The 20,893-nt window shown below is 37.5% G+C and overlaps 1 protein-coding gene and 1 long non-coding RNA gene across 2 annotated transcripts in view; one reads left to right on the top strand and one right to left on the bottom strand.

Annotated features, from left to right (window-relative positions):
- Positions 1-4,180: 4,180 nt before the first annotated feature.
- On the bottom strand, positions 4,181-4,565 carry LOC135708801 (uncharacterized). Its single transcript, XR_010518313.1, has 3 exons — positions 4,472-4,565; positions 4,269-4,388; positions 4,181-4,213 (listed from the first exon to the last, which is right to left on the bottom strand). It is a non-coding gene; the product is annotated as an uncharacterized LOC135708801 (long non-coding RNA).
- Positions 4,566-5,951: 1,386 nt separating this feature from the next.
- Positions 5,952-20,893, top strand: part of LOC135708808 (uncharacterized) — a 55,807-nt gene continuing 40,865 nt past the window's right edge. The window contains exons 1-2 of the mRNA XM_065230960.1: positions 5,952-6,005; positions 6,715-6,805. Coding sequence (XP_065087032.1) covers positions 5,952-6,005; positions 6,715-6,805 — 145 coding nt within the window. The remainder of the gene's footprint in view (positions 6,006-6,714; positions 6,806-20,893) is intronic.

The following is a 20,893-nucleotide window of genomic DNA, read 5'->3' on the forward strand; positions in this document are numbered from 1 at the left end:
TGTATATCTCTGTAAGCTTAGTATTAGCATTGGTATCTGAATCAGCGAATACGATAGTATCATCACGCCCGTTTATGACCGTGGGCTTGTAACATTCGGTTACTTTTTGGGGATGAAGTACGCAATTTAATAACAACATCAGCGCGCATACTCAAGTATCTGAAATTATATTGGAAAAATAAAACATAAATAAAAAATTATTAAATAAATACTGTGAGTTCTTGAAATGGTTACAGACCCACTACTCTGTCCATTCAAGTAAAAATATGCTGGTGATTAAACCTTTTCAAGACATTTTTTACAAAATTGCTAGAGCTTGAGCTTGAGCTAGAGCAAAATTTCAACATATTTTATTTGAATGCACTAGACCATATACATTCAAATCTACATGTAAGCAACCGTAAGGAGTTAATTATTGACTATATTTCTAATAACCCTTGAGCAATGGTTCTCCCTATGGAACATGTTCAATGGTGTACATAAAACCTACATTCATCATTCTAAATCCATACTCATGAACATAAAATAGTCTGTCTTCTAAATTATTCAAGGGTTCAGATCATATGATCTATTAGCTTGCATGATGTCCTCAATAATGGGATACACCCGATTTTTGACGGTTATACTTTTTCTCCAACTGCCGCCAAATGACACCATAATTGAATGCAACTGATTTTAAAAGATCATACACCACTCAAATAATATTTTGGTGCCCATAAAATGTTTCTTGGTGTACCATAGGCCAAGAAAACTGAAAAAAAAACCAAAAGTATCCACCTATGGTGAGATTTTACCCTTCTCACACTTTATATGACTACCAATGCGAATGACAGTGGTCTTTAACCTGTGGATTTCGTGGATGTCTTCGTCAAAGATTTTGTATACCGTCCGGGACTGAAAGCCGAAATTAATCGAAAACCATACATATCATACAAAACGCCTAATTTTTTGCGTGAGGTGTACGGATTTTGATCCTGTACGAATTTCGGTCGCTTACGGTACCATGTGATACCGAAATTCGTAAACCTCATACAAAAAGTAGGCGATAATCTAGACGATAATAAAGGCAAAGTTGTAGAAAAATCAATTTTGAGAATCTTTGTCACAGACCACATTTTATTTTATCCGAGTTTATCAACGGGTTTTCATTCTACAAAGATTTTTCTGTAAAAGCGTAAGCAGGTTCTAAAAAACGTATACTTTTCTATTTAAAATGTGAAAACTGTCTTTAGTGGACTTATTTCATTCCTTTTAAGGCAAATATTTTTGTAAATTTATTGGCGAGCGTTTACTAATATTTTTGCCGAAGATTACAAGTCGCTATATTGTTCAATAGTTATGATCAATTTTCTTTCAAAAATACGCCCTTTTCCTCGCCCTTTTCAAATATCTTCGCAATGGGCAGGTGCAAAAATATTCCGTTGCGTGTAGATCACTTAGGTGAATGGCTCAGAATCGGTTCATTCACATATATGACCGAATCTTTTCATCGAATAACTTAATTGTAGTACAATTTGAAACTTTGTGAAGGTTTAAAATGAAATAGTATGTTTGTCGGGTCACTCCTATAAGAACCCCTCATTTTATGTGTCAAACTTTCATAGCGAATTAAAACAAACATAGTGTAGTACTAGAATTTTGACAATAATGGGGTACGCCATAGAAGTACTTGGGACCAATAGGCAAGCAGTGAATCAATTTAAAATCGTTAGTTTCTACCCGCTGGCTGGTACTACCGAGGTACATAGAATTTCGAATGTTGAAACTTTAGAACAAATTTCCAACGAAATAATTAATAATTTCAGGCAAAAATAGTTGCAATCCTCAAGTTTTGTTCAGTTGCATCTATACTAAGCTGCGCTATTCATGAAGCTTGATTTACCTTCTGATACCTCAGCATTGCTTAACGTACTAAGCAATTGAGACGATGGTTCGTCTATCAATCGTCGTTCGATGTACTGTCCAGCTACTGTAAGAACGTGTGTCCACTCTGTATCAACAGCGTTGTTGCCCGGATACAGTAATTGGTAATCAATGTCGATCTGTTAAATAATACAAATTACATTACATTATAATTAACAATAAAATCATGGCAAACCCTTACCAGCTGGTATCCAAATTCTGATGTTATCAAACGCAAAAGATTCAATTTGATTAGCCCTTGTTCCGCTTTCGGTTTCGCTAAATACCCGACGCGTAGCGGGTACGAAGCTCTCCATCGATCCAAAACCGTTGTCCAAGGAGCATTATTCACTTGTAGCCATTGTAGAGCATCGTGAACTGCAGCGTCATGATGTTTTTCACAACTTTTTATATGCTTTGCATTATGTTGCTTCATGTGCTGCTCGTCATCTAACTTTCGCTTGCGAATTTTGGCCTTCAGTGAATTTATTTTGTTGTATATCTTACCACCAGGGTTCTTTTTATCTCCACCTCTTGGCAGAAAATATGATTCCTGTAAAATAGATGTTGGTATTAGCAGTGAAAGATTACGAAATAAATTTCAATCAATGTACAAAGATGACTTCGTCCCTCTAATAACGGGGACCAAAATCTCTTTAAACATGTTAGCGTGAGTCGTAACTTAGCCCTATAAACAAAGATTCAAAGGAGCTGTTCATAAATTACGTAGACAGTTTTTCCGGGATTGATGCCCCCTCCTTCTGCGTAGACAGTTCTACATGAACATTTCAAAAGGTCATACTGCATTGCATGTTGTTTTGTTCTCCAACACCCTTCCTCCCTCCTTCTTCAATAAACTGTCTACGTGGTTAATGAACAGCTCCAAACGATGATTTATCGAAACTGAAATAATGAAATTGGGCATTCCGCTAACATGCTTCAAATTAAACAATTAAAGGTTATCTTCCATTTAACTCCCTTTAATTAATTTTGGTATCCATGACAGATACGTATTTCGACTACAATGTCCTTCTTCATCAGTGTCATCAAAATCTAAATCACTTAAGTACTCATCCTCTAGATTGTTGTCCTTTACTTATCTCAAATCTTTGGTTAATAGTTAGTTAGGTTCCGATCCTGCACGTTGTAGTTTCATTTTATACCTGTGATCTTGATATTTTTACCTTTAGGATGGGGTTAGATTTTAATAATTCTTTAGTGGGATCGACACTGATGAAGACTGTACATTGTAGTCGAAATACGTGTCTGTCATGGATACCAGAATTATTTAAGTGGAATTAATTGGAAGATAACCTTTATCGAAACTCTTCACTCGCCTATTAGATGGAGTTTCAACAAATTAATAGGTGAATCTTTGTTTATAAAAGCAAATGGGAGTAGTGGAAAACATGTTCGCCAAATTTATTAATTTTCAAGATATTTGCCCAAAAGGATCAAAACTATATTTTATGAACTGATTCGCATACCTATTTTCATTGCGAAAAAATCGTGTTGTGTTTTAACCTTGGTTTTAACTAGTCCAAAAATTACTACTTTGAGGGAATCAAGATTTTGAAAAAAAAATAGAGAATATCACCAATATCAGCTGAACTTAGAAACAGCTGGAAGATTTATTGTTTAATTGTTGCAAAATTACCTGCTTTTCGTTCCGGAAGAGTAAGACGATAACTCTAGCGTATTTCTTCACATCAGTTTCGAACACTTTTGTCTTGTTTGTCATATGCCATTCAGCCACAATCTCCGCAAGCTCAAGCTGCCCGCGCTCCGAAAGCGGTCCCGTTTCTGTCAATCGTAAAATGTCTTTTCCGTTCAATGAGGTTCTGAGGATGTTCTGCAGTTTTTCGGGTGTCAGATCATTAGATGGATTATCATTCTCTCCTCTACTGGAATTTAGTTCCTAAAACACACGGAACAGTTAAAAAATTATAACAATTTTTGCAAAATTGTATATCAAAGCTGTGAACCGTTGTTGTTATCGAGGTTGCTGTCTGGTGCTGGTTTGTTTTGAATTTGTTTCAAAACAGTTGTAGGAAGGTTCGCAGACTGTAATTAAAAACACAAAGGAAATTTATGTGAATGGATCATCGAGATTATAAACAAATGTTACCTTAGAACTGGTTGGTACTTCCGACGATTCACTTGAGGGCTCACTCAACTTACACGGAGATGTCGTAGTTACCAACTGGTTGGACTCATCTACTTCCTCTGAGTCACCAACCGGTAGAATAATTGATGATGATGATGACGTTGACGACAGGTTTAATTTGGGTGCATCGACGATTGTTGTAGTCTGTAAAATAAATATGGCTAAATTAATTATTATTGAATAAAGCGAAATTAGTTACCTCAGTATGAAATGGTGGTTTCGATGGTTCACCGAAGAATTGGTCAGCACTGGATGGAGCAGCTGTCAAATTTGGGTCAAATGGTGATGATTGCACCAGCGGAATACTATTCACTGCTTCCTGTTGTTCGTGATGGAAAAAAGAAAACAAAGGAGAGATGATAAAAATGTCTACTGATCGGCTACTCCAAAATATACGTATACCGTGAATACGAGAGTAGTTCCTTCCTCGTCTTTGACTACTTGCGCCAATCCAAGTTCTTGGATGAACTCAGTTACTTCGTCGAAGTTCGTTGGGTCAATGCCGTGTTCTGTAATGAAAATATTGCATTAATGTTATAAATATATCTTATCATACAAACAATGTACTCACGGTTAATAATTTCGATAATTTCGTTAGGAAAACCTAACTCCACTAACAAACTTACTCTCCTCGCAAAGTTGCTGCTGCCTTACATGTTTGTTTTGACACTTTAGGCACTCTTCTCATCATTATAGTGAGATCCCGTACGATTCATGTGTCATACACGTTAAATACACTAGTGGAAAACAGTAGCGCAGAATTATATGAGGATCTCATGGATTTCGATAAGTAAACACATGAATTCAATGTGTGGATAGTATTGATTTCATTAGCAACAAAAACATATTATTTTTTTTGTGTAAATCTCATGACATCCGTGGGAAAAGCACATGATTCTATGGTGACAAGCAATGAATGGTCTTCATATTCCAAAACACATGAATAGAACGTGTCATTTTTTTGAGTGCATCCTGTATGTCGGTAATATTTATTTGCGTTGCTTGTCTTCTTTCAAGCGACGCGGCCCATGCAGTATCGATTTCTTAGATGCACGCTTCAATGCGTTTACTCAAACGTGTGAAAAAGCTTACAAACTTAGCGGAAAATGCACTGTACAATTTTAATTACATTTACAATGGTTAGTTTGCTGAATTGTGTTTTGAGTAAACACACTCGGACTGTTGCAGTCGATTACTGCAACTCTTTCTAATTAAACTATGCTCAACCGTTATGAGTTTTGTTCCCACAATTGCCTACAATTTGTTCTGATTTAACGCTTCTCAGTTAATTAATGTGTTCATGATATTTTCCATCATTCGTTCGTAATTTTGTATCAATTTTCATGCAAAAATAATGCCATTTCTATCACACACAAACATTCCTTTCCTATTCACCACACTCCATATTGCAACAAATGCAAATAATCTGCCCACCTCCACTCACCTCTCTTTGCTACTGCGGTGATAAATCAGCAATTATTTATCTTGCTGATTCCCCATGGAGGGGTGCTGGATATATTCTTTGAAAAAGGAGTTACATTCATGATGCGGCCGTAGAAGAGCTGGACTAGAGATCTATGCAATGGGGTTGAGCTTGCAGCAGAGGAGTTGGACTCTCCTATGGAACGGGTAATGGAAAATGTTATGATATGTGTTTAGTAGGATACGTCGTCCATAAAGCCGATTGCGTTTAGCCAGGCAAACAACGCAACAACACCCGTGTGACTATGAACCAGGACCAGGGTTACAACTATATAGGAGATGGTACGAGACATCCATTATCAGTTGTGGGCATGGCAGCTGTGTAGATTATATTGTTGCATAAACATATACAATACACTCCGGCTTGCCGGGTCGGATGTAGGCAAGTAAGCAAATACAAATGGTCCATTTATTATCAATTACCTGTGCCGGGTTCAGCCGAGTCAGCTACCAGGTACCTGTGACCAATATACGACCCTGTTGAGTCAATTGCCATTTTCACATTGATAGGAATTTTCAGATTTGTATGCTGCTAATTCGGTGCTAAGCAGGAAATGTAAGTGGCTTTGCTCTAAATCTTTCAAAATCTAAGCTGTTCAATCATCAGCCAGTAAAACAGATACGGATAGGATCGGACGCAGTAGTGACATACAGTTCAGCATGTTGTTTAGAGATTTACCAAACGTACAGGAGCGGGACGGGCAGATTTCCCATTTGTATGTAAATAATCTAACCCAAGCCTCCCAGGGTGATCTATATTGCACGGATCAATGCAATAAACTTCAATTCAATTTGTTGTGTACCAACTCTCTGTTAGCTGTTGTTAATCCAGGGATAAATGTTTGCTATATTTGCATCGAATAATAGAGACAGGATATTACTCTGACGCCAGAGCTATGGCAATACCATCGTTTTGATGAATTTCCAAGGCATCGCAGTCAGTGGAAGCCTCTCCTGTATTGGAGTGGTATTTGAATAAATATTTTTCCGATGTTTGCCACATCAAACGGTTCTGTTCCGGGAACTGACCAGGTCATATTTGTGTCTGTGTCAATACGAGCGTTTAGCTCTAATCAATAATTGCTTTTTTGGTTACAGTCGGATTATTTAAATTTGGTATTTTGTTGTGTACTAAAATCATAATTTCCCTTTTCTCCTTCCAGATCGGCGAAAGCCACGTGGACGTCCAGCGAACGGCCTCGAGCGACGTGACGGCATCGGTTTGCGCCAAATACTCGGGCGCACTCTGCATAGGTTCGTGTTTGCTCGTTTTGTTCCTTTCCCACTACCGTAAGCAAGTAAAGCTAATCAGCGAAAGTAGGTAATTAATAATGAATCCAAATTACAACAGCAACTACTACTAGAAAATTAAGCGAGAAACCAAATAAAAAAAAAGAAAAAGTGCGCGAAAATAGTTTCACCCAAAACGCATCCCGATTTGTGTGCCGTTGCGTGTTGGTAAACGAAACAAAACGTAACAAAGTTCGGTTAGAACAAAATTTCTACGCCGAGAATCGAATAGGCCGATAAACAATACGCTGCAAAAGTAAAGTACGTAACTGTAACGAAAACTGAAAAAGAAGAAAAAAACGAACTACGGGAGAATGGATTTTTTATACCTTCTAGGGAAATAAATAAGCATAACATTGCATACTTTCATATACTTACACACACTGATATGGACACACATTTACACTGACACAAATACACACACACACACACACACACTTACAACGCGGGGAACAAATTAATTAAAGAAAACAAAAACAACACTCACGATACAATTAATTAAATTTAAAAAGCGATCTGAGCAACTCATGCATTTTGTACATTTTAATGAGATTGAAGTGAAAGCGTACATTCGAAAAAAGAAAGTAAAACAGAAAAAAAGTAAACCAAACAACAAATTAAACATAAAAAAGCTATATGAAATTAAACTCCAAATGAAAATTTAATTAAAACGCGAAATATGATACGCGCCGTCGTTGTGGCCGTCGTCGTCGAAGCGGTTGAAAATTGGAAAAAAATAAAACAAAAGCGTCAAAAGTATCGGCTGAAAGTGTTGGACGTCGCGCGTTAAGGTCACCAATTTATTTCAATTGCCGTTAAAAAAACCATATTGGACTTTTCGTTTGTTTGCGGTACGGTTCGGATTCCCAATTTGCATAATGGTAAACATGGCGATGATTGTTGATTGACGATGAATGGGACTGTGATTTTCAACTGTCGGCAATTTAGTTCCACCCATTGAGTAGAACAACCAGCAACAAAAGGGGTTCAATCAAACGGTCACACCTGTAACGTGTGTGTAATTAATAGGGTGGTTCAAAATATCGATTTTCTCTGATCATTCTCCCTAAATTTGGTTCCGATCTCATACTGCACTGGCCCTTTTAAGTTTATATGGCAATTACCATGAAGTATTTTCAGGCCTAGGCAAAAAATGAATTTCTGACTCGACCGCCTTCGATTTGCATGACATTTTGCATAATTTTTTGTTATGGTCAATTATTCTCATTCGGCCATTTTGAATTTCACAAACCATTTCAAAATGGCGTATTCGATATTTTTAAACAAATCGCAACCCGAAAACGTCGCTTATTAGCGAGATTTTTTGTGGTGCTGTCCCATTTGAATTATCTCAGTATACAAACAATTGGATTTCAAAATAACATAGAACATTGATTGTTGGGCCCTTGGAAATCTTGGATCCATAAATGGCGTTAAGCATCGATTTCCGGCCCCCGTTCGTCGTCCACGTTCCGAAAATACCCATATTGTTGAATATGTGTCTTTTTGACGTAGGACTACGTCTTTGATTTCTATATGGGGGTACACTTTCTGAAAACCGGAAATGGAACATGTAACAAATTAAGCAAGATTTTGAACGCGAATAACTCAGCTGCCCCTGGACCCATTTCAATAATTTTATCACCAATCGAACAGAAATATTTCTACGCATCATAACAATGCTTCCGACTATTGAAAAAGTGGTAAATGTCAAGCATTGTCGAAAAGCGTCGAAATAACTAACAAATCTATCAATTACATAAATGCATATGCTGCTTCCCCAACACTGTCATCAGAGAGTCGTTAGTAGACGAAAGTCGAAATGGCATTCGCCTCCGATCTTCGGGCGTGTGCGAATAGGGTGGATGCAATTACGTAACATTTTGCACACTCATCGCCATATTCAGAACCACACGCCCCCAAAGACCACACAAAATGCTCTCCAGAGTTGTAATCTTGTATCCAAACTTGGAAGCAAACTCGTACCTAAGTTGAGGTGTCCTTCGCTGCGCCTTTCCAACAACCGGTTAAATCCGTGTCCAACGGTAGCTGAGCCGAGATTCTTCCAAGTGCCCATTCGTCGTTAAGATATCCTTCACTGCGTCCTTCCAACCTGTCGGCAGACACCAGTTCAACCCCTGTTTAGTAGCAGACGGGCCGAGAATCTTGCAAGTGTGCAATCATTGAACCGAAGAATATGGGATTGTCCGGTCCGATTTCCTGATCCAGCTGCCTACACGTTATCATCATCTTCCAAAGGCTTTAAGCCTGCACTACCATCGGCCCTTTTCAAGGTCACAAAGATTTTCTAAAAGAGTTATATCTCTGAACATGTCTCAACTAAAATTCATATCAAAAGGTTCTTTTCAGGGCAATCATAGTCATACTAAAGATTATAAACAGAGAGAATCCCGCTCAAATTCCTATTCCTACACAAAACACAAGCTCCTGCTGTAGTTAACAAATAACATTTATTATAGAAGACCACGTAGTCCTACGTCTTCATTGCGTACAACCCCATAGGGCTGTCCCTTGTTGTTTTTAAACTGGGAGTCTCCATATTTTTTTTTTAATCATTACTTTATTTGTACAGGCTCAATCGCCATCATTGCCAATTTTCCGTTACACATTTTACCGGAGGCATCGTGTTCGGAGTGTTAAAATGTCAATTTTCCTCAAGTTACCTCTCCACATCTCTGAAATTATTTTGAATTCTCTAAAGTTCGCTGGATATCCCTGAATTTATCAAATGTTCTTAAAAGTTCCTGCAGTTTCCTGAAGTTTTTGGAACCACTTTAAAAATCCTGAAATTTGCCTGAAGTTCACCAAAATTTCCAGAAGTTTTCGGAACTTCCCCTTTGTTCCCGTGGTTTGCCTATAATACTTCCTGAAATTCTCAGTACTTCTTTTCATTCCTCAGACTCTCCTGAAGATCTCGATTGTTTCCTGAAGCTTGCTGAAATTAATGGAACTGCCCAGAAGATCTTTAAACTTTCCTTTAAACATAGATCTTCTGTGTAGCTTTCTTAACGTTTTAAGTTCATTCTCTGAAGTTTTTTTTACTTTCCTTAAATTTTCGAAACTTCTTGATGGTTTCCTCTATTTTACTGAAATAAATGGAACTGCCATAAAGGAACGTCCCTCAAGTTCTCACAGTTTTCCTGATGTTCATGGAACTGCCCTAACATTTTCAGAACTTACCCGAAGTTCACGTAACTTACTCATAGGTAATTAAGCTTAAATTTTCCTGAATTTAATGGAACTGCCCTGAAGCTCTTGATCTTCGCTGAAGAAAATTTTACTGAAATCTATTAGATTGCGCTGGAGCTTTCGAATCTTACTACTAATGATCTTCTAACTTACCCACATTTCTATCAATCAGAACTTCTTAAAGGTTTCATTTTTTTGTTTCTGGTGTTAATAGATCTACCGTATTAAATTCGACCAACCGAGCTTGATACATTCACAAGCGAAAATATTTAATCTAGTTAGCCAGATGGGCACCCGGCAGCATTTTGGTGCGCAACTTTTATAAGATGAGCATACGAAGATCGATAATTCGATCATTTTTACGAATTGACCACTTTCATGGATGTTCCAAATCTCCCGGAGGACAGTTTCGTGACCACCAGTGTGTGTGCATGCTGGTCCCAGATTCAAATTCATTCATATAGCATCACAACAAGTGATAAAAAAATCGCTGGTCTATTCGGATCTTCCGGAGGACCGTTTCTTGGGTACCTGGGTCTGTAATTGGATCTTAACCAATTTTCAGTATTCGTGGTTAGGTATATCAATATTGTCGGAAAAAAACAATCACGAAACTCTGTGATCAATTTTAGTTCGAAATTTGACGATAAGTTTAGCAACTATCGGTGCGAAAGCCGAAAACGTAAATTCACAATCGCGCTAGGAACGACCGGTGCGTAAACAAGTTGCTAACTAAAATAGCAATGGCTAAAGTTGTCAAACTAGCAGCCCGAATAGCAACGCATTGGTGCGGGTGCTCTAAGCTGTTTTTAAAGGTTTAAAGATCAATGTTGTATTTGCATATTTTTTTTCGTCAATTTGAAAACAAATTATTCGATTCGAAAAGTTCCATTCAAAAAGGTCGGTGAAAAATAGATCTATCCAGTGTGATCAATTATTTTGACAAGATCGCCCAATACTACTTGTTGCTTTTAGCTATGCTGATCACTCATTATTATTTGGCTATTATGTCGTACCTTTATCATGAGTTCTATAACTCGATGGTCCCTTTAATATCGAGTTGGTGTCCGGCCATTTGGCCGAATGGATCGTTTGGTCCAATACTTGAAAAGAGATTTCCAAAATTTCAAACACTACTAGATTCCTGAGTATTTCGAAACTCTTGTTTCAGAGTAATTTTAAGTTCCCAGATCACAATCTTAGTAGAATTTTACGATGTGGGTCTTTTTATTTCTTTTGACTTTTCACAATTCTGATTTTTTTAGATTCTGATGATAGGAAATTTTTCAAAATTTTATATTGTTTAAAACAGAAATATTATATTTTCGATACATTAATTCAGTGGCTTTTCCTTAACCTCAATCTACCTGTGCACCAACTCTCAAAGCCTAAACAATTATCAAAATATTGCTTGTAATGGATAGATATCGAGTAAACTAGAAGATCAAGTATATTTTTCAATCGATTCGAATATGAATATGGCATTAAATCTGGTTTTGAAAGTTGGTGCATAGGTAAAAGTGAGGTTACGGGACGCCAATGCATTAATTATAATTTTAACCATGAGATGTTATTTTTAGTTATGTAATTGGCATGATTTTTAGCCGGACACCCTTCAAGCATGAGCAGTTCTTTTTAGTTTTGATGTTCTAGTTATATTTGGGCTTTTTGCACATCAAATGCAGCTTGCCATCAAATTTAGAAGAAATAGATTTTAATAATTTTAGGCCATTTTCTCTTCTTTTAAACATGAGCAGTTTTTTGGAGTTTTAATGTCCTAGTTATGTTTTTGCACAGCAAATTCAGCTGCCATAAAATTAAGACATATCATTTTTGGAGATTTTTCCTTCTTTTAAACATGAGTAGTTTTGCGGACCTGTCCATACTACGCAAGGCTAGAGGCGAGTAAATTGATTTTAGTGGTTAGTAGTTCTACACTGTGTCAGCAGGAGAGACGGAGCACGGTACAGGCCAGGCTCAATCTCGTTTTTCCATTTACAACCAATCAGTATTCGGCCAAACGGAATTTGGCCAAGTGGCATTCGACCAAATGACCCGGAACCATCGAGTTGCAGAGAGATCACTTTAAGGGCTTTGTGAAAAATAATAGATTTGAAATTGTCTAATACTTTTAAAAAGTAATCGAAAGTCCATAAGTTCTAAATCATGATTAGTTTACTATTTTCCAAATATTCACTTTCCAATCCAAGGTTTTTTCCCCTTGTGTATTTTTATCTGAAAAGGCCATCTGCTTTGACGTAGGACTACGTCTGTGATTTCTATATGGGGGTACACTTTGTGAAAACCAAAAATGGAAGATGCAACGAAATTATGAAAAATTTTGAACTTCAACAACTCAGCTGCCCCTGGACCAATTGCAATCATTTTAATACAATCGATCAGAAATCTTTCTACGCATCTGTTAAAATTAAGACTTTGTTATTTTTTAAAATGCCCCTATTGAAAATTTGCAAGAATGTGCAACTGTTGCTATGATAATTTAAATTATCACCGATTGCCTGCGAAAAGTGATTTCCCTAACACAGATTTCAAAGATGAATTCCATCCGGTCTCACCAAACGGTGTTTATTCAATCACCGCGTGTTGAGTGGTGGTGTTCTCCAGTACACAACGAAAGGCTCCCCGCAAGCAGCTAGCTATCAAGGCTGCCCTCAACCGCTGATCGGATTCAGTTCCAATCACCGTGTGTTGTGGTGTCCGGTCGTTGGCATCAGCAGCAGCAGTGCTTTGGGCACGTGACGTTGAACATTGTTTTTGGAGCAGTGAGCTGCAGCCCACATGAGCATCCATAGAAGGAGGAAGAAGCCGCACCGCTATTGATCAGAATCAGTAGCTCTTCGTGAGTCGCTGTGCGCCATCTATGCCAAGCGCGTCAGCCTCATTCCAAAAAACATGCAACTCACCAGCCTTATCTGTGTTGAACACCCTAATAACTCAACATTACTCAACTATCACGACAAAACTACAATTTTGGTGCAATTTGCATTTCAATTAAAAAATACGTTTTCGTGGTCTAATTTAAGAAGAATATATCGAAAATGATACTAAAGTCAAAATGACCATTAGAGCAGTTCCACGTCAAATGGCGAATCGATCTGATGCAAACTTCTCCGAATTGCATGAAATTTTCCGTAATTGTTCGTTATGGTCAATCATTCCCATTTGAGCTAAAAATTCGGCCATTTTGACTATCACAAAATAACTTCAAAATGACTATTTAGAGATTTTTCAACGAATCAACCGGTCCTTGGCTCTCTGAACGAAAGACTTGGACAGATTCAACTTTTTGGCCACAACCCTGACCGAAGCATTGGGATTCCGTTTAAACGCTTTCACGCCACGCTTGCGATCCTGATCACTAATAGAACATCCATTCTGACCGCATTTCTCCTTCCGTTCGATGCTCAGAGTTTCGTAGTAACGTTCAATCACACGACTCACCGTTGAATACACGATTCCGAGTTGTTTTCCGATGTCCCGATGAGAGAGTTGAGGATTTTCCAGGTGCTTGCGCAAAATCAATTCACGACGTTGCTTTTCGGATGACGCAATTTTTTCCAACTTTCGAAAAACTGACAGCGATAAAAATACGGTGTAAACAATACACTGTAAACTACTTCTACCCAAATGTTCAGGGAAAATACCCAATGGGTAATTTTCTACAGCGTTTCTTTCCGTGATGCAATTTGATGTGGGACACCATTTATGTGAGGTTTCACAAAAAAAAGTTTAAACAAATAGTTCCAAAAAAAATTGTCCAAAAGTTGTTGTTTAAGGATTTTTATTAATTTTGAAGTGTGCAACATTAAATTTTCACAAAATGAAGCTTTTAAATGAGAAATGTTCAAAAAATATTGCAGTTATAATCACTCATTTGGATTTTTACCCAATTTTACTTGAAATTTTCTACCTTTTATTTTTTTCCCAATAAGGAATTATGTTTTCCTAATACTATGTCTAAGACGTCATTTCGATTGGAAGTGATGTTTTCGAGTTAAAATTTGTTGAAAAATATCGTTATTTTAAAGTGGTTGAAACTATTTATTTATTTTTTTTTCTTTTTTTTTTATTATTATAGTCACTTTAACGCTCTTGGGTCATTCTTGACTTTTCCGGGGGTGAGATTTGAACTCATGACTTTGGCGTGAGAGGTATGGATTCTAACCACTACGCCGGGGTCGCCCCCAAGTTAGTATTATGAAGATATTCATTCTTGTATTTATATCTTCATTTTGTTCGTATATTGCAACAAAATACAGGCAGCATACGCAACGTATCAACTAGATTACCACTAAAAAATAAATGATCATATTTTCCACAGGTCAACATCCAGACTCGTGTCCAGTGTTCGGAAATACTCAAAAACTCAAATCTCATGCATGAGTTTATGCGCCTATGAGTTTTGCCTTCCAAAATTCAACGTCGCAAAAATCACCGATGAGTTTTCAGGTTCAAAAATTCATTTCTGGAAAACTAACACAACATGCATAAGCATGCTATCAATTGACTTTTGAGAGGATTTTATGAGTTTAAAGCTAGAATGATATTTCGGCGTTGTGAGTGTGAGTGAGTGAATATGCATGAGAATCTCAAGCGTGAATTTTGTTTGCCACATACGCACGCGAGCTTATTCTCGCAAGGAGGCTCAATGAATGAGATTTGAGAATGATTTTCCGAAACTGCTCGTGTCAGTAGATGAGATAACCACTCTCTGAACGTTTCAGCTGTTTTTGACGTAACACGGATTGGTACTTTTGGTTTTATGTTTACATAGGCGATTTTATTGAAATTTTCATATTTTTTTTTTATATCTTTATTAAGGAGACTTTCAGCCGTCGGCTGGCTCGTCTCCGACTTCATATCTAAAATCCCCATGCAAAATGCAAACTAAAAGCGCCAGTTCATCCTACAACCAAATGAGCTAAGACTTTCAGAGAATGGTTTTCTCACCTATAGGCACAATTCTAGAGGTTGGCCCGTGGAAAATTAGAACTTTAAATTTTGTGGGCCAGTCTAGTACCTGACACTGCAAAACATGTCTGGTACCTCTCATATATGCATTTAGATTCACATCCTAAATTTCTCCTTATTAGCATACTCAACGCAAAAAAAATGCTACCTAAGCTCCGCCTTAAACTGTGAAAAGTCAAAAACCCTTGTTAGGGGCGGGGCTTAGGAAGCATTTTCTGTGTTGAGTATGCTTAAAAGGAAGGTCTTCGAAAGAGAATTTAAATGCATAAATAAGGGTACCGGCAATTTGTCAGGTGCCAGGAAATCACATATCGTGTTTCATCAAAATATACACACTTAAATTTTTCGCCGAAGTTCCAACAGCCGAGCAGTTCTGCAATTTATTTTGCTGAGATTCAGTAAAACAATTGCCGAGACTCAGCTAACAAATAACATTGTGATATCAGCTAACAAACAGATATTTTGCAGAGAAATCAACAAAAGTAAATGCCGAGGTAATCGGCTGTTGGAGATTTTACCGAGCTAGATTAAGTGTGTATGGCATAGTGAGAGATTGAGCACGTGAAATAGAATTTTCTCTCTCAATTTAAATTGTTTTGCTCTCTGGGGCTGGTAGTAATGTATCGCAGAAAACTTTTTTTTTAAATTTAATTGTAGACTGTTGAATTTCCACAAAGTTCACGAATGATTTCTTTAGGTTGTCGTTCACTTTTTTTGACCTGAATATGCATCAAAAGCGTATTATTTCCACTTTTCAAAACTTCTCTATGCGAATTTTTACTACTTCCTACCATTGGAACAGCGCCATCTTTGTGCAAAATAGCCCTGAATTAATTACAGCTCAAAAACAATTTTTAATTCTGGCTTTCTCAATGGAAAGCTCTCGAAGTTCCAAAGTTGGTGCTCAAAAAGTATGCCTATCTGCTTCTGGAGTAATTTTATTTTTGAAAGCCTTCCGGGATACGTAACGTAATAGGCGTTCCGAGAATTATGATAGTTTCTAGAGTTTTTTACCTAAATCCTCAGAGCTAAATTGAATACTTCTAGCATAGAGGTAACTCTAAGACTAGAAGGTCCCAAAATAACGTGCTCAATTTTTTGGCTCAGCTCTGGTACTCTCTTCGGTCCCAAGCTAATCGATTCACCCCTCGAAACATAGGAAAATCCACGAACCCCTCATTTTGTCTGTCAAACTTTCATAGCGAATCAAAACAAACATTGTGTAGTAGTAGAATTTCGACTAGAATGGGGTACGTTAATCGTTTGACTGGGACCAATAGGCTAGTCAAGTAGTGAGCCAATTTAAAATCGTTAGTTTCGTATTGATTGTTGCTTCTAGGGCTGCCCTACATTTTCGTGTGCTTTTGGGTCTTATTTCTCGCAGTTCTTGGAGTTTTTGGGGTACCGAAAGTTCGGAACTCCTGCTCCAGAGATTTCTGGAAATCTTCGAATTCTCAATTCGTCAGACTTTCAAAACAATCAACATCTCTAAACAAAAACATTAAGTCGACAGTGAGCATGCATAAGGGCGAATACGCGATGATTGATTTTCTACATCGATTTTCTCTTTGCATTGCTGCAGCTAAGTGTAACAATTTTCTAGAATTTGTTTAATGCAGAGTAGTAACAGGTTGTATTGGCTATCGAAAGTAACATCAAACGCACCGAGAAACGTTAAATCTAGCGAGTTATTAACAAAAGAGAAAATCGACGAAGAGAATCGATCATCGCGTATAGGTCCTTATGCATGCTCACTGTCGAAGTGACACTAATTTCAAGCTCTAAGGACTGGTCATTAATGAAAGTAGACACCTGTTTCTCAAAGGAAAATATTTATTTTCGAACAAATTCATAAGTTTACTTTACATAAATGAAAATCAACACCTATATCACGTAAGTTTGAATGTTTACTTCTCATTTCTGAAGAACGCTCGGACTGCACAATTTTCTTCTTAACTTTTCGTTGTGCTGCAGACCAAACTTTCTTGAGGCATCCTGATGAATGTGGGCGTCTTAGTGGAATACCTGTATAATGAGCAGTGTTGGCAAAATCAGAAATCAATTGATATTTTGCCGCTCTCATGCGCTCACAATATCACGCGTGATATTGGAACAAAATATCATGCTTGATATTCATTTTACAAGCTCGTTTGATATTGCGAGACTATTCGCAAAGTGCAAAAATCAAGCTGAGAGTTGACTCGTCACAAAAATGATTCAATTGCACATCGTTTTTTTTAGAAAGAGAAAGCATAGTTTGCTATCTCTTTTTAATCTTCACCGATGGCAGACGCGAAGGGACTGCTGCAAGCCGTTATGGAAGTTTCAGTTGCATTCGGGTGTTAAGCAAAAATCATTAAATTCAATCTCACCACAGTTTGGTGAAATTTGCAGTTGGTGAGTTTTGTTAGCTTCATATTCCGAGCTGCGATATCACAGCTTGCAAAATCAACCGCAGTTGTTTGCTTGTTTATTTTTATCTACGAAAATCAAGCGTGATCTTGGGCGTTGGTGAGATTTGATTTTTTGATATTTTCCCAACACTGATAATGAGAGAGAGAAGGATTAGTAATTTCCATTTAATTCCACTACCTTATTTGCTTATCGTTGACAGATACGCGTATTTCGTCTACAATGTGCAGACTTCTTCAGTGTATTGTACTAATACTCGAGTACTAGTACAAGACACTGAAGAAGTCTGCACATTGTAGACGAAATACGCGTATCTGTCAACGATAAGCAAATAAGGTAGTGGAATTAAATGGAAATTACTAATCCTTCTCTCTCTCATTTCTTGAGGCAGTCAACAGAGCTTGCTTCTCTTCCATCTTTCTTGAGATGCCGTTTAATTATTGCCCAGTATCTTTCGATAGTTCAGGGTTGTTTGGGGAATTTTGGAATTTTTCGACAAAATCGACTTTTTCCTTCTTGAGCATCTCCAACGTAGCTGAAGCATAGTGAGCAGATGCCAGATCCGGCCAAAACAATGGAGAATCCGTATGCTTTCGGTAGATGGGTGGAAGTCGTTTTTTCATGCATTCTTATCTGCAAATTTCCCCATTGATTGTGCCCGTTGTGAAATACGAAAAACTCTTCAAGCCACAGGAGCAAATGGCTTGCCGTTCACGCTTTTTGCCATTCTCGAAACGAAAACTTTTCGAGAAACAATTTGTGCAGAACTAATCTGCGAGTTGATAAGCTGATCCGACCGATCGTTCGAAATTTTTCCCTTTTATTTTTTTTTATTTTTCAGGTGTGTTGCCAAAATAAATAAACACACTGAGCAAAAATTCACAATTTTTCGTTACGTTTTAACCCCAAACCATTGATAATGAGGTGTCCAATTTCTTTAATGAATTTTTCGGAACTTATTTCGCGTCATACGACACATTTAACTGTATTAGAGTTCCAGGCAGATTTGAAACATGCAATGCTCTCGATACTCTCGATACTAACTTCAGTGACAATCGAGTTTTCTCATATTTTATATATTTCTAGAATTCCAAGAATTTCAACAACTCTGAAAAAAGTCTACTTTACTACTGATTCCAACGTTTCGAGCTTTACATTCTTCGAGTAACTTTGGAAAACTGTGGTCCTTCAACAATTTTGGAACTCCCGAACAGCTTCTGAAACTTAAGCAATCCATAGAACTTGAATCTATTATTTTAAAAACTGTTCAAACTTCCGCAACAAACAGAACTTAATTAAATTATAACAACTCCAGAAGCTTCTTGAACTAAGCAATCCTCACGTAGTATAAGAAATAGAAAAGTTTTAAAATCTCACGACTACAAGAACTGTAGAACCCCTGAAAAATTATGGATTTCATGAACTTCTGAATTACAGAAACAACTTTTAAAACTCTGAGGACTTCTAAAAGATCCAGTCTCTCTAAGAATTTTAAGAATTCGATCTTCAGTTCTTCTGGGGAAGAAATTTCAGTAAATTCTGTTACTATCTGGTCTACGCATAAAAGAACTGTAGAACTCATGAAATCCAGGACCTGACTTATGAATTTCATTGTTTTGACTTTTATCAAACTTTGACTTTCAAAATAAATCCTTATGACGAAAAATCATTGAGTGATTCTTATGGGAATTCTCAGTGATTCAGGTAAATCCGACCGACTGTCGGTCCAAAGCTTTAATGCTGTAATTGAAATTTCAACTGCTGCGGAAAACGGTTACGACTCACCTCCGTTATTATGTTTCGGTGTTTATGACCACCGAAACTGCCTGAGGTCTGTTTACATTGTTAGGCATTACATAATTTCAATTATCGGTAATGTACTATTATGCATGTCCCAAATGAATTTCACCAACGCAAAGAGATAATAAATCGCAACCTTCAGTTCCCCGCTCCCATCACACTAAACTCCCGCTTGTTTTCCCTATGGCCTACCTCGCAGGCGAAGCACGAAAATGACACCCATTCGGAAAAACAACGTTTGTGTAAAAGCCATGTTCTCCCAGTAGCAATTAAGGCTCAACTGGCTCGATGTGACACGGGGAAAAAAAAACGTTATCCCAAATAGCTATTTGTGTCGTGCGGCCATTGAAATGCGACCACCAACAGCAAATATAGTGCAGTGCGTGTCCGCTGTTTGGGGTCATTTAGCGAAACATGAGCAAATTTAATTGAATTCGAGAAAAAAGGTGCACCATAATGAGGTGAACACACACTCGACATGCCATCGCCCCCCCCCCCCCCTCCTTCCCATCAGACGACCGGGGAAGGCTGTAAATTCTAGAATTCAATTAAATTGGAAATGCACGGAATCGGAAATATGTTCCCCGTTGCATAACTGCGTAAATGAATTATCCTATTTTTCCATCAGTTTTTATTTTGAATCGTCCAAAAGTCGGTCCCATCCCCATTTGTTTGATGGGAGCATATTTTTCCGAGCAGTCTGCACCGGAAATTAATCCGCCTGGTGTAGGGCTCTAACAGGATGTACGCTATTTTTTATTCGGGTGAGTTGGTTAAACGTCCCCATTACATAATATTTCGTGACATGAGCCGTGACGGAATCGGGATGAAATAAAATAAAAAAAAACATGAAAATCAATTTGTTACAAAAGAGATTTTGCCCACGTTAGTGTGGTTGGGCAACTTATCTCGCTTTGGGACCGGGATTAAACGAGCAAAATATAATCGAATGCAAAAGGTGGATAAATTTGCATTTTTGCCGTGGTAAAAAATGGACTACAGATGATGTGCAGTTTTACCTACATCGTTGGAAATTGAAAACGATATCAGATTGAATCATTGCGATCATTGTGGTTTGCCTTTTTCCATTTCTATTCAGTTCATTTTTAAGTATTCGATTTACTTGTTTAAAAGATAAAATTGTCGTTGTCAAAACGCTTGAAACGAAAACTTCATTCTTACTTTGAAAAATCAGTGTTCAAGAAGGAATTATTTCAATGGCGCGATGCCAAAGCGAGCAGAATTGGAATGAAACATCGCCAAACCATTCCCTATCCACTCGTTTGTCTTCCAATGTACTTTACACACAGACAAAGAAAGAACAAACAAAAACATTAGACCGCTCACGGAGAGGCGACCCTGCTACTCTGCTTGCTTTCGCTCATTCTCTCGGGGACACGACAGGTACCTTCAGTTTATAAAAAGGTGCTCTACGCGCTGGACTGTACAAGTTTTGGAGAATTTTTATTTTCATTTTATTTGAAAAAAAAAATCATTGATCAGTCTAGGGTGACCAGTTAATTTTCATTTAAAATTTTTCGGTTTTTCCCGGTTCAAATCTAAAACATTTAATTTTTTTTGACGTAGGACTACCTTCTTAATTTCTATATGGGGGTACACTTTGTGAAAAACAAATAT

Source organism: Ochlerotatus camptorhynchus, unplaced genomic scaffold (assembly GCF_037179485.1).
Source record: "Ochlerotatus camptorhynchus isolate MF236.1 unplaced genomic scaffold, CSIRO-AGI_Acam_v1.1 ptg000335l, whole genome shotgun sequence".
In the NCBI taxonomy this organism is placed as follows: domain Eukaryota; kingdom Metazoa; phylum Arthropoda; class Insecta; order Diptera; family Culicidae; genus Ochlerotatus; species Ochlerotatus camptorhynchus.